The sequence below is a fragment of the Bos indicus genome, chromosome 19 (assembly GCF_029378745.1).
Source record: "Bos indicus isolate NIAB-ARS_2022 breed Sahiwal x Tharparkar chromosome 19, NIAB-ARS_B.indTharparkar_mat_pri_1.0, whole genome shotgun sequence".
Classification (NCBI taxonomy): domain Eukaryota; kingdom Metazoa; phylum Chordata; class Mammalia; order Artiodactyla; family Bovidae; genus Bos; species Bos indicus.
The window spans coordinates 64,103,437-64,123,600 of NC_091778.1; the positions used below are offsets into that span (position 1 = coordinate 64,103,437).

The 20,164-nt window shown below is 55.5% G+C and overlaps 1 protein-coding gene across 3 annotated transcripts in view; it reads left to right on the plus strand.

Moving 5' to 3' along the window:
• PRKCA (protein kinase C alpha) overlaps positions 1-20,164 on the plus strand; it is a 303,137-nt gene that overhangs the window by 221,818 nt on the left and 61,155 nt on the right. For all 3 annotated transcript variants that reach the window (XM_019980528.2, XM_070774240.1, XM_070774239.1), the window contains exon 6: positions 19,866-20,022. In XM_019980528.2, the coding sequence (XP_019836087.2) occupies positions 19,866-20,022 (157 nt within the window). The remainder of the gene's footprint in view (positions 1-19,865; positions 20,023-20,164) is intronic.

Here is a 20,164-nt window from a genome sequence, read left to right on the forward strand (position 1 = left end):
GGCCGTGTGCGCTAGACTGGCCACATCATTCCCAGGCTGCTGCCCGAGGGGCCTGGCTCCGCCGAGCCTCAGGAGTGGCACCGGGGCCCCACTGGGGCGGCTCACAATACCCGGTGCAGGAGAAAGACCCAGCTCACGGGGACAGCAAGGCGAGCCTCCTGGGGCTCGGGGGCTGATCACACCGTCGTCGCCAGGAGTTGAACTTGACTGTGGAATCGTCTCGGGGGAGACACCCGCGCTGAATCAGAGACTTTTCACGCACGAAAGCCAACCAGTGGCGTCTCTGGCTGTAGTCCGGCCATGTCACTCGAGAATTGGTCTGCTGGTTCGTGCAGAGAAGTGCTCAGCTCCAGGACCACGAGCTCAGCGGCCCTTAGTACTAACAGCAGCAGCAGCTCAGTGACCGGTGCTTCCCACCACGGGGCGCCTATGAGCACTTTACCTGATTGACCTGTTTAAACCTGCGCAGAAATTTATTATCTTTGTAGAGGATGAAACTGAGACACAAAGAATTTAACTTGCCCAAGTCACACAGATCGTCAGTTTAATGGAAACCTGTTTAATGGATAGAAGTAGAGATATTTTAATGACGGTACCAGGAAGAATTGGAATCTCATCTTAGCTAAGACTGCTGTAATAATACCATGGACTGAATTTCTTTTGGTTCTGGAGGACAGGTAAGACAAGATCAAGGTGTCTGTTGACCGTTTCTGGACAGAACCGTCTTCCTGGCGTGGAGCAGCTGCCTCCTGGCTGTGTCTTCACTTAGGGAACAGGGGAGAGAGAAGAGGTTGAGAGTGGGCAGCGGGCGGCAGAGGAGGGCGCCGTGCTGTGCAGCCTTCAGGGCACCGTTCCCACCCTGAGGGCTCCTCACGACCTCGTCACCCCAAGGCCCCGTCCCTACACCATCCCCAGGGGGTCAGGGCCTCGGCGTACAAACGTGGGGGCACAAACATTCCGTCCACAGCAAATCTGATTGAAAAACACAGTAGTTATTTGTGTGCAGGAAATTCAGGCCTAAATATAGAATGCCAAACTAAGGGAAATAACTAATTAGTAATCATTTCTTTAAAATTTGTAAAGTAATTTTAGATGTTCAGAATCAGAATTAGCCTGGCTTCAAGGAGAACGGAAGTATAAATAATAAATGGTGACTAGCAGCGCTTGCGGTACCAAAAAAAAGTCACAAAAGCAAATAGCACAGAGTTCCCCACATCCTTCACCCAGCAGCTCCCAACCCAGAGTCCAAGTATCACAGCCGTCACATTTTTAATAGTTCCTGATAAATGTGTGAACCACAGGTTAGTCAATGGAAATGTTTTAAAGAGTCAAGGAGTGAAATCAGATATTGTGTATAACACATACGTGTATGAAACCTGGAAAAATGGTGTTGAGGGACCTATTTGTAAGGTAGGACTAGGCACACAGACATAGCGGCGAGAGTTGTGGGCGCAGCGGGGGGAGGAGAGGGTGGGGCGAAGGGCGAGAGTAGCCCTGAAGCACACACATCGCCACGTGCAAGATAGCCCGCCAGCGGGGAGCTGCTGTACGCACGGGGAGCTCGGCGCGGTGCTCTGCATAGGGTTAGGTAGGGGCAGGACGCGGGTGGAGGGACGCCCAGGAGGGCGGGGGTAGATGTGCTCCGACAACGGGCTCACGTTGTTGTACGGCGGAGACCAGCACAACGCCGTAAGCAGCTACACGCCAGTAAGAAAACGAGAGCCAAGAGAAGCGGTCCGGCTTCCCGTCCAGGACAGAAGCCGCCCAGACGGGCCGCTTCCGGGGTGCCCGCCTCTCGCCTCACCTGCCCGGACCCCCCCCACCCAGCAGATCAGGCCCCACGGTCGTGACAGGCGGTCTCACTCAGCTGCGTCCTGCGTCCTGCCTGGGTGCCCACTGTCCACAGGACTGGGTCTTTCTCCATGCTGAGCCTTACAGCCCCCGCTTCACGGACACCCACAGCACGGAGCCACCGAGCTCTGTTCTCTGAGCTCAGAGGGGCAGGAAGCCGCAGGACGAGGCGGGAAGTGGCGGTGCTGGAGCCTGAGCCCAGGTCTGACTCCCGAACCCAAAGGCCGAGGCCCTCCCACGTCTCTCGTCAATTAAAGAGTCTCTTTGGGATAAACAGCAAGCCATGAATGTTTGCTCAACCCACATCAGCACCCCGCAGGTTCTCTGAGGCAATGGAAGCTCTAAACGTGGGACTGACGTCCCTGGAGGAGGCCGAAGGACGGGGGTGTTTGAGAGGCCAGAGGGAAGAGCGCAGGAGCGGGCGAGGGGAGGTGACGGGATTAGCCAGCCTTGGCTTTTCCAGGGGTCATGTATGGATGTGAGAGCTGGACCATCAAGAAGACTGAGCACTGAAAAATTGATGTTTTTAAACTGTGGTGTTGGAGAAGACTCTTGAGAGTCCCTTGGACTGCAAGGAGATCCAACCAGTCCATCCTAAAGGAAGTCAACCTTAAATATTCATTGGAAGGACTGATGCTGAAGCTGAAGCTCCAGTTCTTTGGTCACCTGATATGAAGAGCTGACTCATTGGAAAAGACCCTGATGCTGGGAAAGATTGAAGGCAGGAGGGGAAGGGGACAACAGAGGATGAGATGGTTGGATGGCATCATCGACTCAATGGACATGAGTTTGAGCAAACTTCGGGAGATGGTGAAGGACAGGGAAGCCTGGTGTGCTGCAGTCCGTGGGGTCGCAAAGGGTCAGACACGACTGAGCACGCACACACAGCACACACACAGTGAGAACACAGATATCAGCGATGACCCACGACGAGCCGAGCTCATGGTGCACACACGGGTGGCTTCTGGGGCCATGTTCTTAGACCGTAAGCACTCGTGTTAATGATTAGATTAGCTCCATTTGACCTGTGCAGACTCACCCAGTTTGAAAATCATTCCCAAAGTAAAATAGAAACTCCCAAGGGACTAGTGGGATGGAAATTGCCCTTTGGAAATCAGAGATCAGGGTCCTTTAGAGATTGGTGCAGTATTTATGGGAAAGGCGTCCACTTCCTGGTGTATTTTTACTTCTTGCCTTTGGGCAGTGGTGCGATGTTATCTGAACAGTGTCATTTTTTTCTTTTAATATGTGATTTTAATAGGTTTCCTACATTCCTTTGTGCTTTTTATTTGGTTTGGAGGAGTGGTAAAGAAAAAACAAATCCCTCATGGGGACGAATTTTCAATTTAATGTTGTAAATAAATGGAAAAAACATCGCAGGCTTTACAGCTGTTTCAGGAACACATCTCCCCGAATAGACTGTCCTGCAGAAGAGTCTGATTTTCTCAGATACTTCGTTTGTTAGTTCCGCGTGGAGATGGAGGTTCTAATCGGGCTCCAGGGGAGGGGGAGAGCTTCCTGCAAGCGTGAGAATGTGAGGCTGCTGGCGGCTGCAAGGTTGCATCCTCCAAGAACCTTCTAGAACTGTGTGGGGACCTGCCATCAGGTTGTTGATTTAAATAACAACATTCTACATACGCTCTGTGTCCTTCCACCTTTTAATGGGGCGGTCGGGGCAGTCGGAGCAGCGAGACTCAGCTTTGCGTAATAATCACTCTGATCCACCGTCTGTCACCCGTTTATGAGCCGGCGTCAGGCTCTCTTCCAGGCCCCCGGGGATGCTGAGATGAGGAGGATGTAGAGCTTATCGTGGGGTGTGTGGTCTTGGGGGGGTGCATTAAGGCAAGGAAGAGAATGAAAGGGACGTGCCTGTAAGCACAGAGGCCCTTAGGGCGGCCCCTCCCCCGCTCCCAGGAAGCTACAGGTGGCTTCCTAGAGGCCCCGGGAGGACAGGTGGGAGAGGCTGCCACGTGAGGATGCGGGCTGTGATTGGCTCAGGGTGTGCAGGGCTCGACCCCGGCCCAGGTGTCAGGGAGTCCAACGTGCTCGGCCTTGAGGGGAATTATTTTCTGTATTCATGGACTTAGGGCTACAGTCACTACCATTTCGCGTGCCCGGGTCTTAGGCGTCACAGATCAAGAGCTCCGAGTTAAATGCTTCTTTCTCAAACAGGAACGTTTACGGTCCGAGTGGCTCGTTTTTTCACAAGGACAGAGCATCAGTCTCCTCCCCTGAACTCCAGGGGTGACCCCGAGGTTCACGGTGACCCTTGAATTTTTGTGGATGCCGGGGGCGGGGACGGGTGGGCAGCCCCTCTGTCGCCTGGAGGCTCTGTGCGGGAGCTTTCCACAGCGCCCGGAAGGCCTGTGCGGTGGGACTGCCGTCTGGGGCTGCCAGCGGGGAGGAGCTGCACCCAGCCGCTTGCTGAAAGGAAAAGGCATTAGCTGGAGGTCATTTCTCTTAAATAAAAGCTTGGCTGTGGGATTAAATGCAGCTCAGGGGCGCAGGAGGGGACAGAGCCCGTGTGCTGGTCCTGGTTTGGGCTGCGGAGGGCAGGCTCAGGCAGCTGCTTATTCGGGTGCGTCCAGATTGACCGTCATCAGTGAGCTATAACACCTTTGATCACCCAGTTTCCGTGTTCCCATCAGATCCCTCCACTTCTCAGTAACTCTCAACATTTGCGATAAACAAGGCATCTGGGTGTTGTGTTTGGAGACCAGCAGCCTTTCACCGATGGTTTTAGCATCGAGGGCGAACTTGATCAGTTTTCGTGTTGGTTGAGAGGATGCTGACGTGTTCTCGAGTGAGTCTCAATCTTGGAAGAACCCACCTCAGGCTGGGCCAGTGCTTGACGTCTAGCGCCCCTCTGCGAAGGCAGACGGGAACGGCCTTGAAGCTGAAAACACCTCGGCCTGCGTGTCCGGAAGATGCTCGCATGTTGGCCGGTTCAGACGCGTTGCTTCCGGGAGACGGCCGGCATCTTTTCAGTGACTCCTTTATCCTCTGTTCTTCCCCGACTGGACATTCCCACGTCCCGGTGCCCACGCCTGTGTGACCCCGTCGGCAGCTGGTAGCTCCCCTCCCCAGGCATGTCCCTTCCGCCCCCGCCACCCCTGACACTCAGAGTTCTCACTGAGGAGAAGAGCTCTGTGCCCTTCCCAGGGGCAGGCTGGTTCCACCCGCTCACCTCTGTTGTGCTGTTCATGGGCTGCTCCAAGTGGCTCAGTCGTAAAGAACCCGCCCGCCAGTGCAGGGCACTCTAGAGACGTGGGTTCCATCCCTGGACCGGGAAGATCCGCTGGAGGAGGAGATGGCAACCACTCCAGTTTTCTGGGAAACCCCGTGGACAGAGGGGCCTGGCAGGCTACAGTCCACAGGGTCACAGAGAGTTCCAGGACTGAGCCCACACAGGTGGGGCAGTGCACCCCGCTCCGTCAGGAGCATCACCCACACTCCGCGCGGTTGTCTCTGTGAGGCCCCTCCGAACGCTTCATGCTCTGCCTAAGATGGGCTGCTTTCTCCTCACGCCCTTGACACCATCTGCCACGTGGCTGTGCGTTTATTACTACTTATGTGCTCATCTCCCCCGGCCAGACCATTAGCCCTTTGAGGTCAGAGATGGCATCTTATCTCCCGTTCCCAATGCCTTGAATCTGTGCCTGAGATGTGTTGAGTAAATGCTGATGGTGATGGAAGGTCCCAGTGGGCACAGCATTGAGAAGAACGACTCTGCTCTTCTCTGGTTGTGCTGGGTCTCCGCTGTGGTGCACAGGCTTCTCTGTTGTGGCCTTAGCTGCCCTGCGGCCCAAGAGAGCTGAGTTCCCCAACCACAGCCCCTGCATTGGAAGATGGCTTCTTTATCCCTGAACCAGCAGGCAAGTCCCAGAGAGGACTCAGCGTTACACTGTGCTCCTGCATCCCAAATCTGAGCGAGTCTTGCCATCTTAGCCTTCCGTCTGAATCACACAGAAGGGATCCCATTTTAGCCTATTTCATAAAGCCACGTGACTTCTGGGATCCTTCAGAGAAACATACATCCACCAAGAAGTGGTCGCATCTTCTCCAAGAGACGCGTCATTGCTTACAGCCTGACCGTGGTCCTCGTCCTGACCTCCCACAGTGGCAGAGCTAACCATCCAGTGTCCACCGGCTGCTGGGTGCTTCCTGTGGACGGTCACTCCTGCAGGGCTCTGTGGGCAGTGACGCAGACCCAGCTTTCCACGCTGAGCACTCTGGGTGCTTGTGGGCAGCACCACGGCCAGGCTGGGGCAAGGGTCGCCAGTGTCATTTCCTTAAGGCACCGTTTGCCTCTGTTGTAAACACCCCAGTCTCCAAGCTCAGAGTGACACGGCTTCTTTCTCCTGCTCGACACGACCTCCAGTCCCTTTATAGAATTCTTTGTAGGAGCCTCAGCCCTCCTTCCGCTTTGACTTCAGTGACTCCTGCCACAAAGAAGCATTTTTAAAGATGGGCTTTGAACGCCTGCGTCCCCAGGAAGAGGAGAAACAAATTATTTGTGGGGCCTCTTTCAAGGCCAGCCCTGTAGCATACAGGGGACGTTGACCCTGACTGAGCCGATCATTCTTGTGCCGGATTTTAATTGCTTTTAATTATAGGATTATCATTTAAGCACAAGATTAATTGCCATGAAATTATTGCGAGCAACTTGATCATCTTCTAGAAAATAAATGCCTTAGCCAAGTGAGGAGTCTCTTAGAGGCTTGAAAGTGATGTCGTTTTAATCACTTCCACTGAAACGTTCTTTTAACTCTTTAATGGGCAGAGATGTTATGAGGATCAGGATGGGAGAGGAATGTCCCTTCTGGTTCTGCACCGGAAGGTTGGGAAAATTCAGTACCCCGTACTGAGGAGTCATTTGGCTCCCCTCTGGAAATGTCCCCAAATGTGGAGACTTCTCCTCTCTTGATTCAGTGAATCTTCATGAGTGGGTGGTGGGAATGCTCCACCAAGAAGCTCGAGAAGCAGATCCTGTCTTTGGTCCAATCTTAGCCTATTCTGATGAGCCCACGTTTCCCCACGTGTGATGGACTCTGCAGCCAGTGGTGTGCGCGTGCTCCAGGCATCGGCATCAAAATGGGGCTGAGAAACCTGAGTGTGTTCAGCTCAACTTCCAGGCACCTCCCTCCGCTGTGAAAGAACACAGATTTCCTGAGAAGGCCGAGATTTGGCTCCTGGGGCTGTCCTAAAACATCCTAGTAGAATAGCGAGGGGCAGGGCCACCTGCGGGAAGCTCGCTCCCAGGCACCCGGGGACCCGCCTTCCCGAGGAGAACAGCCCCTGTAGCTGCCACCCACCCTCCTGGGTAATTAGCGCAGGGTTTGTGGTTAATTAAAGACAGTCAGGGTCCCTTTTAAAATCAAAGCAGGCATTCTTTCCCCATAATAATGAAGTGAGAACAGATGCAAGGCAAAGTTCCTATAAAAGTTTTCGAGGTGGGCTGCTGTGGGGAAAGTCATGGAGAGGAAGTGTGGGTTTGCCAGCTTAGACCTGCTGGGCCGGGGATGTCATGGAAGGAAATGCAGGCTTTGCTCAACAGCCGGGGTGGGGTGGGGGTGGGGGGGTCGGGGGTCTCTTGTTCTGGAAAACTCGCCCACTGGCAGCTCTTCCCCTTGGGGAAGTCTCTCTGCAGCTGGGCGTCCACGGCTGGGACTAGGGCTGCAGGACACGGGGATTGTTTTGGCTGTCCCTCACATCTCATGGGTGGTCTGGGCGATCACACGCAGAGGAGCCCAGAAGCCCAGAGGGAGCATGTGCTGGTGGGTTCCTGTCAGCCCTGTGCAGCCTCACGACCTCCCACTCACACGCCACCATCCCGCCCGACCCCAGACGCCCTCTCAGCCCCCGCCCCGAGAGACAGGGACCCTTGATGACGCTCAGAACCTCAAGCTCCTGAAGGATGCCAGTTTATTTTTGAAAAAAGAAAAATTCCTTGGCATACATCAAATGAGTAACACTCCATTAAGGAAGGATACAGGAACTTATGTTTATAGGATCATAAAAGTGATCTGATACAAAGAGCTGACTCACTGGTAAAGACCCTGATGCTGGGAAAGATTGAGGGCGGGAGGCGAAGGGGAAGACAGAGAATGGGATGGTTGGATGGCATCACTGACTCAACAGACGTGAGTGTGAGCAAGCTCAAGGAGATAGTGAAGGCCTGGGAAGCCTGGTGTGCTGCAGTCCCCGGGGTTGCAAAGTATTGGATCCGACCTAGTGGCTGAACAACAGCAGGAACAGTTTCAGCCAAGTCTGAACAGCAGATGCCTTCAAGGGACGTCTTGTTTGCCGTGGTGGACGTTCCCACTAACAGAAGTGCTTGGGTCAAAGGAGAGGAGGGCCCCCATCCACCCCCATGGCCCAGGCAGAGGCTCCGAGGAGCAGAGTTTGAAAGGCACGGCTGTGGTCCAGCCTTTTATGTTATGTCTATAAAAACCAAGGCTTAGAGAGGGAGTGGGACTATTCGGTCGGGTTTTGGGTTGTGAAGGACAAAACTCAATTCCAACCCACTCTTAGAAAGGAGAGATTCCCCCCGAGAAATTGGGTCTCTTGCGTAGCTCGTGGGCGGGGGCGCCCTGGGGCCCCGGGGACGCCGGAGGTAGGGGCGGGCCCTGCTCACCTGTCCTTCTCCAGCTGCTGCTTTTGTCTTTTTCACGGCAAGCTAGGCTGCCTCCGCTCTGCGGGAAGCACGGCCCACGTCTGCCTCTGACAGCTCCGTCTCTCCTGCAGCGTCAGGTGTGAATCCGTGGCCCCAGGGAAGGCTGTGTTGGCTCGTGTTGGGTTAAGCGCCCCCTCTGCGCCCTGGACCCTGGCTGCCGGGCGGGGCTTATCGGAGGGCAGTCGATGTGTGCGGGAACAGGGCTGATGCTGAGCAAACAGAACGCCACACTTCATCAGCCAGGGTCGTGCAGAAAGGTGGTCAGGGGTGGGATGGGGGTGAGAACAGGGTCTTCGGCTTTGAGGCCTTTTCCTTTGACTTTGTTGCCTGTGTGTGAAATCACTGAAGAGCAGAGACGATGTCTAGGCTTCGGTTTGAAACTTGTTCATGACTCACAAGTCCCTTTGGAACAGATGAACGTATTCCCAGCCTGGCTGGTCTCCAGGGACAGGCAAGGATAAAGAAAATGTCTGGACTCAGCCGTGTTTGTCCAACCCCGCCAGCCCAGACGTTATTCACCCCTTTTATTCGGAAGCCGTAGAGCAGCGCTCCGGGCGGTGTGTCCGCAGTCCTGATGGACAGGAGATCCTGTGACGCTGGTACCCTCTGAATGGGCCCCCTCAGGATGTAGGACGAGTGGCCCAGGAAGCATAGAGACCTGTGCTTGGGGCTGGAGACCCAGATGGAGCTCCCTCGCCCGCACTGTGGGCTGCTTGGCAGCACGGTCTGGAGGCCGAGCGGCTCTCTGGGTCCTGGCAGCTCTGCCCCTCTCACCCCCACGGCTTTGCTTTCAGGAAGAGTTCCAGCTGCGAGAGCGAACAGCTGGGGACGCGCTAATAATGCCTCCGAGTCTTAGCTTCTCTCTGAGAAATACCAAGCTACCTGGCTTCCCTCCAGCCGAGGAAAGAAAAACAAGGTACATTTTCCCTGCGAGTCAGCCCATCAGGCTCCCCCCACGGTCAGGAAAATAACATGTCTCCTGCTTGGTATGTAAACCGTGGCAACTTCCCTCGGGCAGCAGGTGCCCTCACCTGGCCCTCTCCGAGCCCTTAGACCCCAGATGCCCGCCTCCTAGAGCCCCATGGGGCGCAGACCCTTCCCGCCTGCATCTCTGGACTGAGGGCGCTGCCTCTCTGGCCTCCCTCCCATTTAACCTCCGCCTACCTCACTGCTGTGCCAAGATGGTGGTGGTAGAGGCGCCATGGCTCAGGGGTGTATGAAGAGCTTGATTATTTTGCCGGATTAAAAGTTTTTCATCCAAGATCCTTGGCCCCTAGTCTTGCCTTTTTTTCGGAATTAATTTAGCCTCAAGTAGGCTCGATGCATGTGGTCGCCTTGGGAAGTTCCAAAGTGTTGACAGATGGGCTCAGTTGGAGAATGATCCCAAAGGTAGTGAGAGCATCGAGGTTTGTTTTTTCAACTGTGGCGGAGACGACCGGAGGGTCTGACAGCTGAAAAGCTCATACCCCTGACCTGGGCAGTCTAGCTAATGTTTATCTTCAGCTTCATATTCTCAGATTAAAGACCGTGGTGGTAGCACAGATGGAAGGGCCTCGGGGAGATGGCTTGTTACTAAGGCCTTTGTCTCCTAAGGCTCTTGTGTTCCAGAAACAAATACTGACCTGAGCCCCCCAGTAGCCCCTGAGGGACACGTCCCTGAGAGCATCATTTTGAGACCACTTCTAGGGACCAGGACTGTGTGGGTGCATCGCTGATCCCTCCGGTGACGGGACCACCCTGTGGACGGCAGGGCCCTCTCCTGCTGGCACGTGCAGGACCGATGCTGGCCAAGCAGGCGTCATGGGTGATGCTCAGCATTGAATTCCTGATCGGGGAGCCCTGCAAAGGCCTCCTGAACACAGGGCTTCCCCGGACGAGCCAGCAAGAGCAAATCCTGCTCAAAGCCTTGGGTAAAGGTGACGGCGAGGAGGCTGGTTTCACTGGGCCTGGTCTCTCGAGGGTTCAGCTGCTTCCGGGTGAAGAGAGAGAGGAGCAGTAAACACCTCCATCTCTGCCGCGCTGATGTGGCTGCTTATGGTTTTATTAGCAGCTGCCTGGGAGCCAGGCCCGACTTAATTTAATTTAATCTCCTTGGTTATTTTCAGCTCAGCTCAGTCTATTTTCAGCCCAGATGGAGGGGAAGTCATCAGATGGAGGGGGTGGCTGGGGAAGGGGCGGGGGGCTGCCTTCCGTGCCCCCCAACCCAGTGACTCAGGCTTGACCCCTCCTTTCGAGGAGCCGGGTCCCCAGACCAAGTTCTGGCTCTCATCGAGTTCCTCTCTGGGCCATCACCTTGTTGCTCTGAGTAACCGTGAACACTGAGAACAAGAAGGGACGGAAGTTTACCCGGTGAACAGGAAAAGGGCAGCTGAAGAGGACTCGCCCTCAGTCAGGACACCGTGCCCCTAGATGCCCAAGGCTGTGTCACAACAGGTTAAGTGCAGGCATGGGCTCCTCTGGCAGCCCAGTGGTTACGACTCTGGGCTCCCAGTGCAGGGGGCTCTGGTTCAATCCCTGGTCAGGGAACTAGACGCCACATGGCAAAAAAAAAAAAAAAAAAGTACAGGCTTTTTGCAAGAATTAGCAGAGTCGAATATGACAAGAGAAACGGCCTCTGATCAACAGAGCAGAAGCCACGTGACTGAATGGAGAAAAGATGGCTCATTTCAGAATGTTGTTCAGAGAGTTGTCTAAACATTTGGAAGAAAAAAATAAGGAAAACTCACACTGTATACCAAAATAAATTTCCAATGGATTTAAAAGTTAAATATATTAAAAAAAAAAAAGACAGAATAATTGAAGAAAACTTAAGTGAATATTTGGCTAATCTCGGGAAAGGCAAGGATTTTCTGAATGTAAAAGAAATAGAAGAAGTAAAAAAGGAAATGCTTGACAGACTTAGCTGTATAAAGACTTGAGCTGCTGTGTTGCTGGAAGCATGGGGAGTGAAATCTAAATGAAGTTTGCAGCATACGAGACAAAGGGCCTTTGTCGTTCCTTTACATCTAAAGAGGGAGAAGGCAGTGGCACCCCACTCCAGCACTCTTGCCTGGCAAATCCCATGGTTGGAGGAGCCTCGTAGGATGCAGTCCATGGGGTCGCTAAGAGTCAGACACGACTGAGCGACTTCACTTTCACTTGTCACTTTCATGCATTGGAAGAGGAAATGACAACCCACTCCAGTGTTCTTGCCTGGAGAATCCCAGGGACGGGGGAGCCTGGTGGGCTGCCCTCTGTGAGGTCGCACAGAGTCGGACACGACTGAAGCGACTTAGCAGTAGCAGCAGTACATCTAAAGAGCTCTTGTGACCTGGTAGGAAAATGCTTTACCACCCTATAGGGAACTTGGACAAGGACGAAATCAAAGAAAAAGAAACACTAACATAGCAGGGGGGAAATAGTTAAGCCTCAAAAATAATCAAGGAAGCCACAAATACAAGGTTATTTTTAAGTTTTATCCCCACACCCTTCATAAAACTTTGATATGACTTCTGGGGGAGTTATTTGGCAATGCACATCAGAGTCGTGAATGATTTTACCCGCTCCGGTCCACTTCTAATAATAATGTGTATCCTGAGGCAAAACAGAATTTCAGATGGATGTTGACACGGGAAGATGACCCGTTGCCATGTGATTACACAAAGGGGAAGAATTTTAATCTACATAGATGGCTGAGACAGGGAATGGATAAACTAGATCATGAGATAGCTAAAAAATGGGACGAGAGCCTTTCAAAATGCTTTCAAAACATACCTTGTTGTGTCATAAAGGCGGGTTCCTACGCTGTGTTCTTAGGGAGTTCCCTGGCCGTCCCGCGGGTAGGACTCCGTGCTTTCTCTGCCGAGGGCCCAGGTTCAATCCCCAGTCAGGGAACTAAGATCCTATAAGCCATGTGGTGTGGCCAAAAGAAATTTAAAAACCGGAACAAAACCAACAAAAAGCTCCTCTGTTCCTAGACATAGACTCTATAAGAATAAATGTTTCGGTGCAGATAAGCGCAGAGCAAAGAGCCCGGTGGTAAGAGCAGTTCTCTTACAGCAGGAGCTTAGGTGGTTTTCCTTTTCTTCTTAATGCTTTTATGTGTTTTAGTTTTTGAATGACGAGTATATCCATTCCTCTCATAATAAGAAAAAGAAGTCTTTCTTAAGAGTTTCTTGTTGTTTATACAGAATCATCTGGGCTCCCATAACCTGGAAAATATCATTTCTCCAACAACCAGATTCCATTTCCTCTTGCAACTTTAAGGTCATAGAAGTTTAATAAAAATTGTTATTTTCCACTAACTGGAAGAGAAAAAGTAGTGAAACATTTATGATTCTTGTTCAAGGACCAAAAGTTGCCTTTTCTCATCTCAGACCAAATTCTCGTAAGTTCTCTTTCATTCGTTCATGGGATTTTGGTGGTAGAGTTGCTGACTCGGGTTTTTTCTGGTCTGTGGATGGCACTGGATTTCCTGGGACAGAAATTACATTCTTATCATCAAAGCATGGGCCTCGCCAGCGAGACAGAGCGTTAAGTGAATCGGCCCCAGCTCTGGGGTGGGGCGGGGGGGTGCTGAGCAGGTGGACGTTCCTCTTGCTTACATTCCTCACCTGTGTCTTTGGCCATAAAGGAAGCAAAGATGATGAAATGTATGGGCCACATATTCTTAACATGTGCATGTGACTAAGTGGCTTCAGTTGTGTCCGACTCTTTGCAAGTCCATGGATGGTAGCCCACCAGGATCCTCTGTCCATAGGATTCTGAGGCAAGAATACTGGAGTGGGTTGCCATTTCTTCCTCCAAGAGATCTTTCCAACCCAGAGATCAAACCCAGGTATCCTGTGGCTCCTGCCTTGCAGGCGGGTTCTTTTACCACTGAGCCACAGGACATGGAGCAGATCAAATCCAGAATTCTGGAGGTTTCAATACAGACAGTGCAAGCAGACAACACGTGCAATCAGATCAGATGGAGCAGAGAGACAGCGCCAGGGGCCCAGGCTGTTCTCCGAGTCCTGGTCCATCGTTACTCAGTCAAAATCGCTCCTGTGGCCAATGCCGCCTTGCATTTTATTCCCGAAATCCAGAGGAGTTCCGTATGGGACTTCCCTTCCCCAAGTGAGAGGGGTCCTTTCCGGCTTGTTTCCCCTGAAAGCTGGGGCCGCGTCGTGTCCTTTAAACCTCTGTGGGCCCAGTGACCCTTCCTTCTGAGCAGTTAACATTTTCCAAAACATACCGCCTGCTCTGGACCCGACTTTATTCTCCACTGAGAATGCCTGTGAGGCTTTTCCTTGTCCGAGAGTCCCTCCGAATGGACGCTTTATGAACTGCAGCTGGAGACACGGTGTTCACCACCTCTCCAGTCAGCTGTAGCGTCTCAGCCCAGAGAATCTCTGGATCTCTCATAGGTCTGGACCAGGTGCGGGGAGACGCCCCACCAGGTGGGGCCTGGAGCTGCCCCTGCTCTCAAGTTGCTCTGAGTCTCTAGACTTGAAGCTCCAGTGGGCCAGGCAAGCGCGGAGGGGAGGTTGGAGACGATGGGTCTGGCACCAAGGTCCAGGCTGAAGCCCCGGGAGGGCTGGGGAAGGGGCAGGTCCCCGCTGGCCAAGGACGGGACAGGGTGCCAGATAGGTGGAGGGGCGTGGAGGTTCAGGGGTCAGGATGCAGCTCCCAAGCTTGTGTCATGAGCTGCATTCGGCAGCAGGGATTCAGTCATCAGCATCAGAGCGGGGGCTCCCCGGTGGGGGCTGAGTGTTGGGACCAGGCAAGTACCGAGCACGCTGTGTAGGGTGTGGTTAACTGTTTGACACGTTCAGTAATCAGCCCATCGGGGCCAGGCCGCATCCCTGGGTGCGTGTGGAACCGGGCGTGGAGCATCCCCAGAACCAAGACAGAACGTTTCAGTAGCAGAGCACACAGGCTGTTGCCCTCGTTTCTAGGTTGGGTGCCTCCAAGACATAATGTCACTCAAGCCTCAGAAATTCTCTCTGTTCTAAAGCGTCTCCTCGGTCACCTACTGGTGACCAGGCCTGTGAGCCCCCATCCTCGGCTCCCCACCACCTCTGGCTCCATCGCTCCTTCCGCCAGATCGAGCTTGGCCCCTTGGGGTGCCCACATGCTCATGGAGAACTGGGGGCCCAGTGGGCAGCCCTCCCCTCAAAGGCCTCCCATCTAGGAGCTGCCCTGGCCAGTCCTCACTGCCTATCGCGGGGGCCGCCCTAGACCCCTGCCCACCTGCAGGGGGATGCTCCCTCCTGTGTAGACACTGGTCCTGAAGGGCGTGGAGAAAGGAGGGTCCCTCCGTCCTTGAGAGCCAGGCGCTGAAGGCACACAGCCCGGGGCCTGCAGGCGCCCAAAGGTTGTCATAGAAACCGTAGGCCAGTGCTCCAGGAGTTCATGGCTTAAAAGAGGAGGAGGACTCTGCCCAGAGCGCCCTCAGGGGCCCTGTCGCCCGGCAGTGTGGACACCTGTGGGCGCTGGGAGGGGACCCGGGCGCTTTGCCCTCTGTGCCCGGCCCTGGTGCCAGTCAAGGCAGCCCGGGCCCTGCCTACCAGGTGACCTGAGCCGCCCGCCGGCCTGGGACCTGGCTGGTTCTGACCTTTCCCGGGCCCGAGCTTGCCCGTCGACCCCTCCCGCGACCCCCATGCTGGCCAGGGCTCGTCTCTCTGATGGCTGGAGAGGCTTGACTCAGAACCGCCCCACCCCGGGCGCCGCGCCCACTGCTAGACAGCTTGGCCGCCCCCTCAGCGTCTCGTGCCAGGGATGCTGGGTGAACCCTCCTGTTCCAGAAGCAGCCCGCGTCCCCCACCGGCTGCGTTTGTGGGAGTCCTGGCTCCTGGAGCCAAACCCCCTCCCCTAAGACACGGCTCCTCCTCTCGCAGCATCGTCAGAGGAGCTAAAGGCGCGGCAGGGACAGGCCTTGGGGACATGGCGTCCTCCTGGCCCGCGCGGGGAGGCCCATTTGGGGCAGTGAGGGCCGAGCCCCGGGGGCTCTGAGAGTCATCTTGTTTGACCCAAGGGTCTTGGCCGACGTGCTGAAGGGACGAATCCAGAGGAGGGCGGACGTTCCCGGTTAACACCAGGTGGACCCTCAGTCCCGTCACCAGCGTCCTGATGAGAGAGGTGTGGTGGGGGCTCTGACACACAGGAGGGGCGGCCTGGGGGCTGAGCAGAGGCCGGAGCGACGTGGCCGCCAGCCTGGTGAGGCTGCGAGACGCAGGGGCAGCTTCTTCCCTGGAGCCTCCGGCCAGAACGTGGTCCTGCCAGCACCTTGAGTTTGTTTTTTTTTTTTTTCCAATTTTAGTTTTATTTCTTTAACACCAAAACCGTTCTGTATTGAGATTTGGCTGATTAACAATGTGATGCTTCAGATGCACAGTGCAGGGACTCAGCCATCCATATATATGTGTCCATTCTCCCCCAAACTCCCTCCCATCCAGGCTGGCACACAGCGTGGAGCAGAGTTCCCTCTGCTGTACAGCAGGTTTCCAACACCTTGGTTTTATCCCGGTGATTCTGACATTGGCCTCCAGACCTGTGGGAATAAATCTCTGTTATTTTAAGCCACCGAGTTTGTAGTCACGTGTCCCAGCAGCCACGGGAAGCTGATCCTGCTGGACCCACAGGACAAGGATGCCTGCGTCCTGATGGTGGGAGCAGGGAAAGCTGGAGGTCATCCCTGCCCTCCTCCAAGGCAGGACGTTCTTCCCCGCACCCCACTCACTGTGGGGGGGGGCGGGGTTGGAGGAGCCTGCCTCGCCACCAGACCTCAACATCTTATGGACCAAAGCTCCCCTCTCACTCCATTCACTGTGCTTCTCCAGCATGAGACTAGTGGGTGCTTATTGGGCAAATAAAATAAAATGAAAATACAGCCCACCCACCAGGCTCTCGTGGTGCACACAAGGGATCTTTCAGGGGTTATCGGCGGGGCGGGGCAGGGGGGACCGAACCGGTTTGGACGCACATCATGCTATTTTGTCGAATGTCATTTACCCCCGTTCCAGGATTTGTTTTTGTGATCTTAAAAAAATCCCTGCCTTCGAGCACAATTACCCCGCTCACGGTGCACCCACGGCAGCTGTCTCTTCTCCCTGTGTTTTCCCGGCGCCGTTTGTCTTAGAATTAGCGTCGCACACAAAGCATCGCTCCTACGCGTGCGTGGGCACAGTGCCCGTGGCCTCCTGGGCCAGGAGCACCGGATGCTCTCGGGCCCGAGTCTCGGTGACATGTCGTCTCACGGGGTCCAGGCACCAGCCTGTCGCTTCTTAGGCTGATGTCAGCTGGTCCCTGAGGCCCTGCTGTAGAGATTACTTGGCAACCAGAACACCCCAACCACTGAATGATTTTAGAATCGCACCCCCGAGAATGAAGGCTGAGTGCTGAATAACTGATGCTTTTGAACTGTGGTGTTGGAGAAGACTCTTGAGAGTCCCTTGGACTGCAAGGAGATCCAACCAGTCCATCCTAAAGGAGACCAGTCCTGGGTGTTCATTGGAGGGACTGATGTTGAAGCTGAAACTCCAATACTTTGGCCACCTGATGCAAAGAGCTGACTCGTTTGAAAGACCCTGATGCTGGGAAAGATTGAGGGTAGGAGGAGAAGGGGAAGACAGGATGAGATGGTTGGATGGCATCACCTACTCAATGGATATGGGTTTGGGTGGACTCTGGGGGAGTTGGTGATGGACAGGGAGGCCTGGCATGCTGCGGTCCATGGGGTCATAAAGAGTCGGACACGACTGAGCGACTAAGCGGAACTGGACTGAACTGACCACCACACTCACACCTCTCAGTCGGGTGGAGTGAGCCCTTCGGCCCCTCCCGTTCTCCAAGGGAGAGCTTCATTTTTCAGCCCAAATTTGTCATCTCTTGTGATACTCAGGTTGCTTTTTTAGGGGAGTAGACCTTCTGTGTTGTGCTTAAAAACCTGGGTCACACTTCTCCAGTGGTCAGGGCCCCTGGAACCTCCTGTCTCAGTGAAGACCGTGGAGCTTGGGCGGTGGGATGAGGCTGGGACTCTGCAACCAGGGTGTCATGCGTGCTTATGTCCTGCTGTCTTTTCTTCTCTGCTGCTTCCAAGCCGCCAACAGCAGAAGGCACTGTGTCTACCTGACAACATTTCCTTCTCCAGCCCTTCTGTGCCGCAGGAAATGTGCCTCTGCTGGCTGATCTAGAGGAAGCAGCAGCGGCTCATGAACTGCTGTTCCCAGCACGTGGGGTAACAGGACGGAGGTCTGTCTGGGAAGCGGGTCATGGGGCAGCCGAGCCGGGCACCTGCTTCTGTCCTGTCCGCTCTCGGCTGCATGAGGTTAGGTACTGTTTTACGGGAAAGTCGCTGGAGGGAGTCAGCGGTGTATGAGGAACACACGGCGGGCTGCTCTGTGGCAGGTCACCCTGGGCCGGCCTTCCGCCCCTCAGACGCTAGAGCAGGTCACCCTGGGCCGGCCTTCCGCCCCTCGGACACTAGAGCAGGTCACCCTGGGCCGGCCTTCCGCCCCTCAGACGCTAGAGCAGGTCACCCTGGGCCGGCCTTCCGCCCCTCGGACGCTAGAGCAGGTCACCCTGGGCCGGCCTTCCGCCCCTCGGACACTAGAGCAGGTCTCCCTGGGCCGGCCTTCCGCCCCTCGGACGCTGGAGCAGGTCTCCCTGGGCCGGCCTTCCGCCCCTCTGACGCTGGAGCAGGTCTCCCTGGGCCGGCCTTCCGCCCCTCTGACGCTGGAGCAGGTCACCCTGGGCCGGCCTTCCGCCCCTCGGACGCTGGAGCAGGTCTCCCTGGGCCGGCCTTCCGCCCCTCTGACGCTGGAGCAGGTCACCCTGGGCCGGCCTTCCGCCCCTCGGACGCTGGAGCAGGTCAGCCTGGGCCGGCCTTCCGCCCCTCGGACGCTGGAACAGGTCAGCCTGGGCCGGCCTTCCGCCCCTCGGACGCTGGAGCAGGTCACCCTGGGCCGGCCTTCCGCCCCTCGGACGCTGGAACAGGTCAGCCTGGGTCATCCCACCGCCCCTCGGACGCTGGAGCAGGTCACCCTGGGTCATCCCGCCACCCCTCGGACACTGGAGCAGGTCACCCTGGGTCATCCCGCCGCCCCTCGGACACTAGAGCAGGTCACCCTGGGCCGGCCCACTGCCCCTCGGACACTGGAGCAGGTCACCCTGGGTCATCTCGCCACCCCTCAGACACTGGAGCAGGTTACTAGAACATGGCTACACTGTCACCTTCCCGTGCTAAGGCTTCCGGGCAAGGATGGTGCCAGCCCTTGGTGGGTCTCCAGGCGCCCAAGCAGCGCTCGTCTCTGACCTCTGCCCTTAGGGCTCCACCTGAACACCCAGTGTGTTTAGCCCCTTTCACCTGTCCCCCGCCCCCACCGCCCACCACCAACACTGGCACCGTCTTCTGAAATTCTTCTAAATTCCTCCTTTGACAATCACACTAAGCTGACAGTCTGTTGATGGGCTGGAGCAGTGGATCTTGCCAGCTTCCCCACAGAACCACCTGGAAGCCCCCTGCCTCCACCCAGTTCTGACTCGGTTGGTGAAGCTGAGGCTGCCGTCCAGGGGCCACGCTGTGAGAGCCGCTGGGCTGAGAGTCTGGGCCCAGGGAGATGTGTTCCCGTGGTGTCCAGCTGACTGGGGGCCCCAGAGCTTTTAGCTGCGCTGGGGGGTAGAGTGAGGAAGGCCCCTGGCTGCGGTCCCTTCTCGTCAGACCGACGGGTGATTGACAGGTGTTGGCATCAGCCCTCCCGCACAGGAGCCTCCATCAGCTGCTCCGCGGAGCTGCCCCTCTGCAGGCGACATGGCCTTGTCTCCATTTAGTTTCCATTTGCTTCTCCATCTCGAATGGGCACTGGGGCCACCCAGGGTCTTGGGAAAGGCTCCTGAGTCTTCCCCCTGGGTCAGCCCCCCTCCCGTGCAGTCCTCATGCACAGCGGGCTAGAAGCCACCAGCTCTACAAAGGAAAGAGACGACTCTTGTGGGGGTTCCAGTGGCGCCGTGTGCGGGCTAGCCTGCTGGCTGCTTAGGCGGGAGGCGGACCAGCTCTCCTGGCTGGGGTGGTGGTGGGGAGGGTGTTAGGATGCAGGTTCTGCTTCCCCAGGTTTGGGCAGCAACCCCGGTGCCACCGATGCTGCCAGACCGGGCCAGTGCTGAGTCTCCAGGCTTGGCCGCTGGGTCCCCCAGGCCCACTGCCTGTGGTGGGCAGTGGCAGCGGGCAGCTTCTCTCGTGGTGAGGGTCAGAGCCACAGCCCCCGCTTCAACACCGTCATGATGCCTCTCGATCGGCCGGGTCCTGATGCAGGACGCTCAGCAGTGTAGGTCTGTCCTCCTTTTGTAACCTGGGATCTTTCTTCTTCTCTCTTCACAGTACGAGATGCGAAAAACCTAATCCCTATGGATCCAAATGGGCTTTCAGATCCTTACGTGAAGCTGAAGCTTATTCCTGACCCCAAGAACGAGAGCAAACAGAAAACCAAGACCATCCGCTCGACGCTGAACCCCCGGTGGGACGAGTCCTTCACGTTGTGAGCTGAACCCCCTCCTCCTCCATGTTCTGAGCAGCGATGAGCTGGGCTTGTCATAAACGTCTTTAGACATCTATTCATCCCTAGGCTCTCCTCCCACAGCTGCTAGAGACGGATAGAAACTGGTCGCTGGATAGAAACT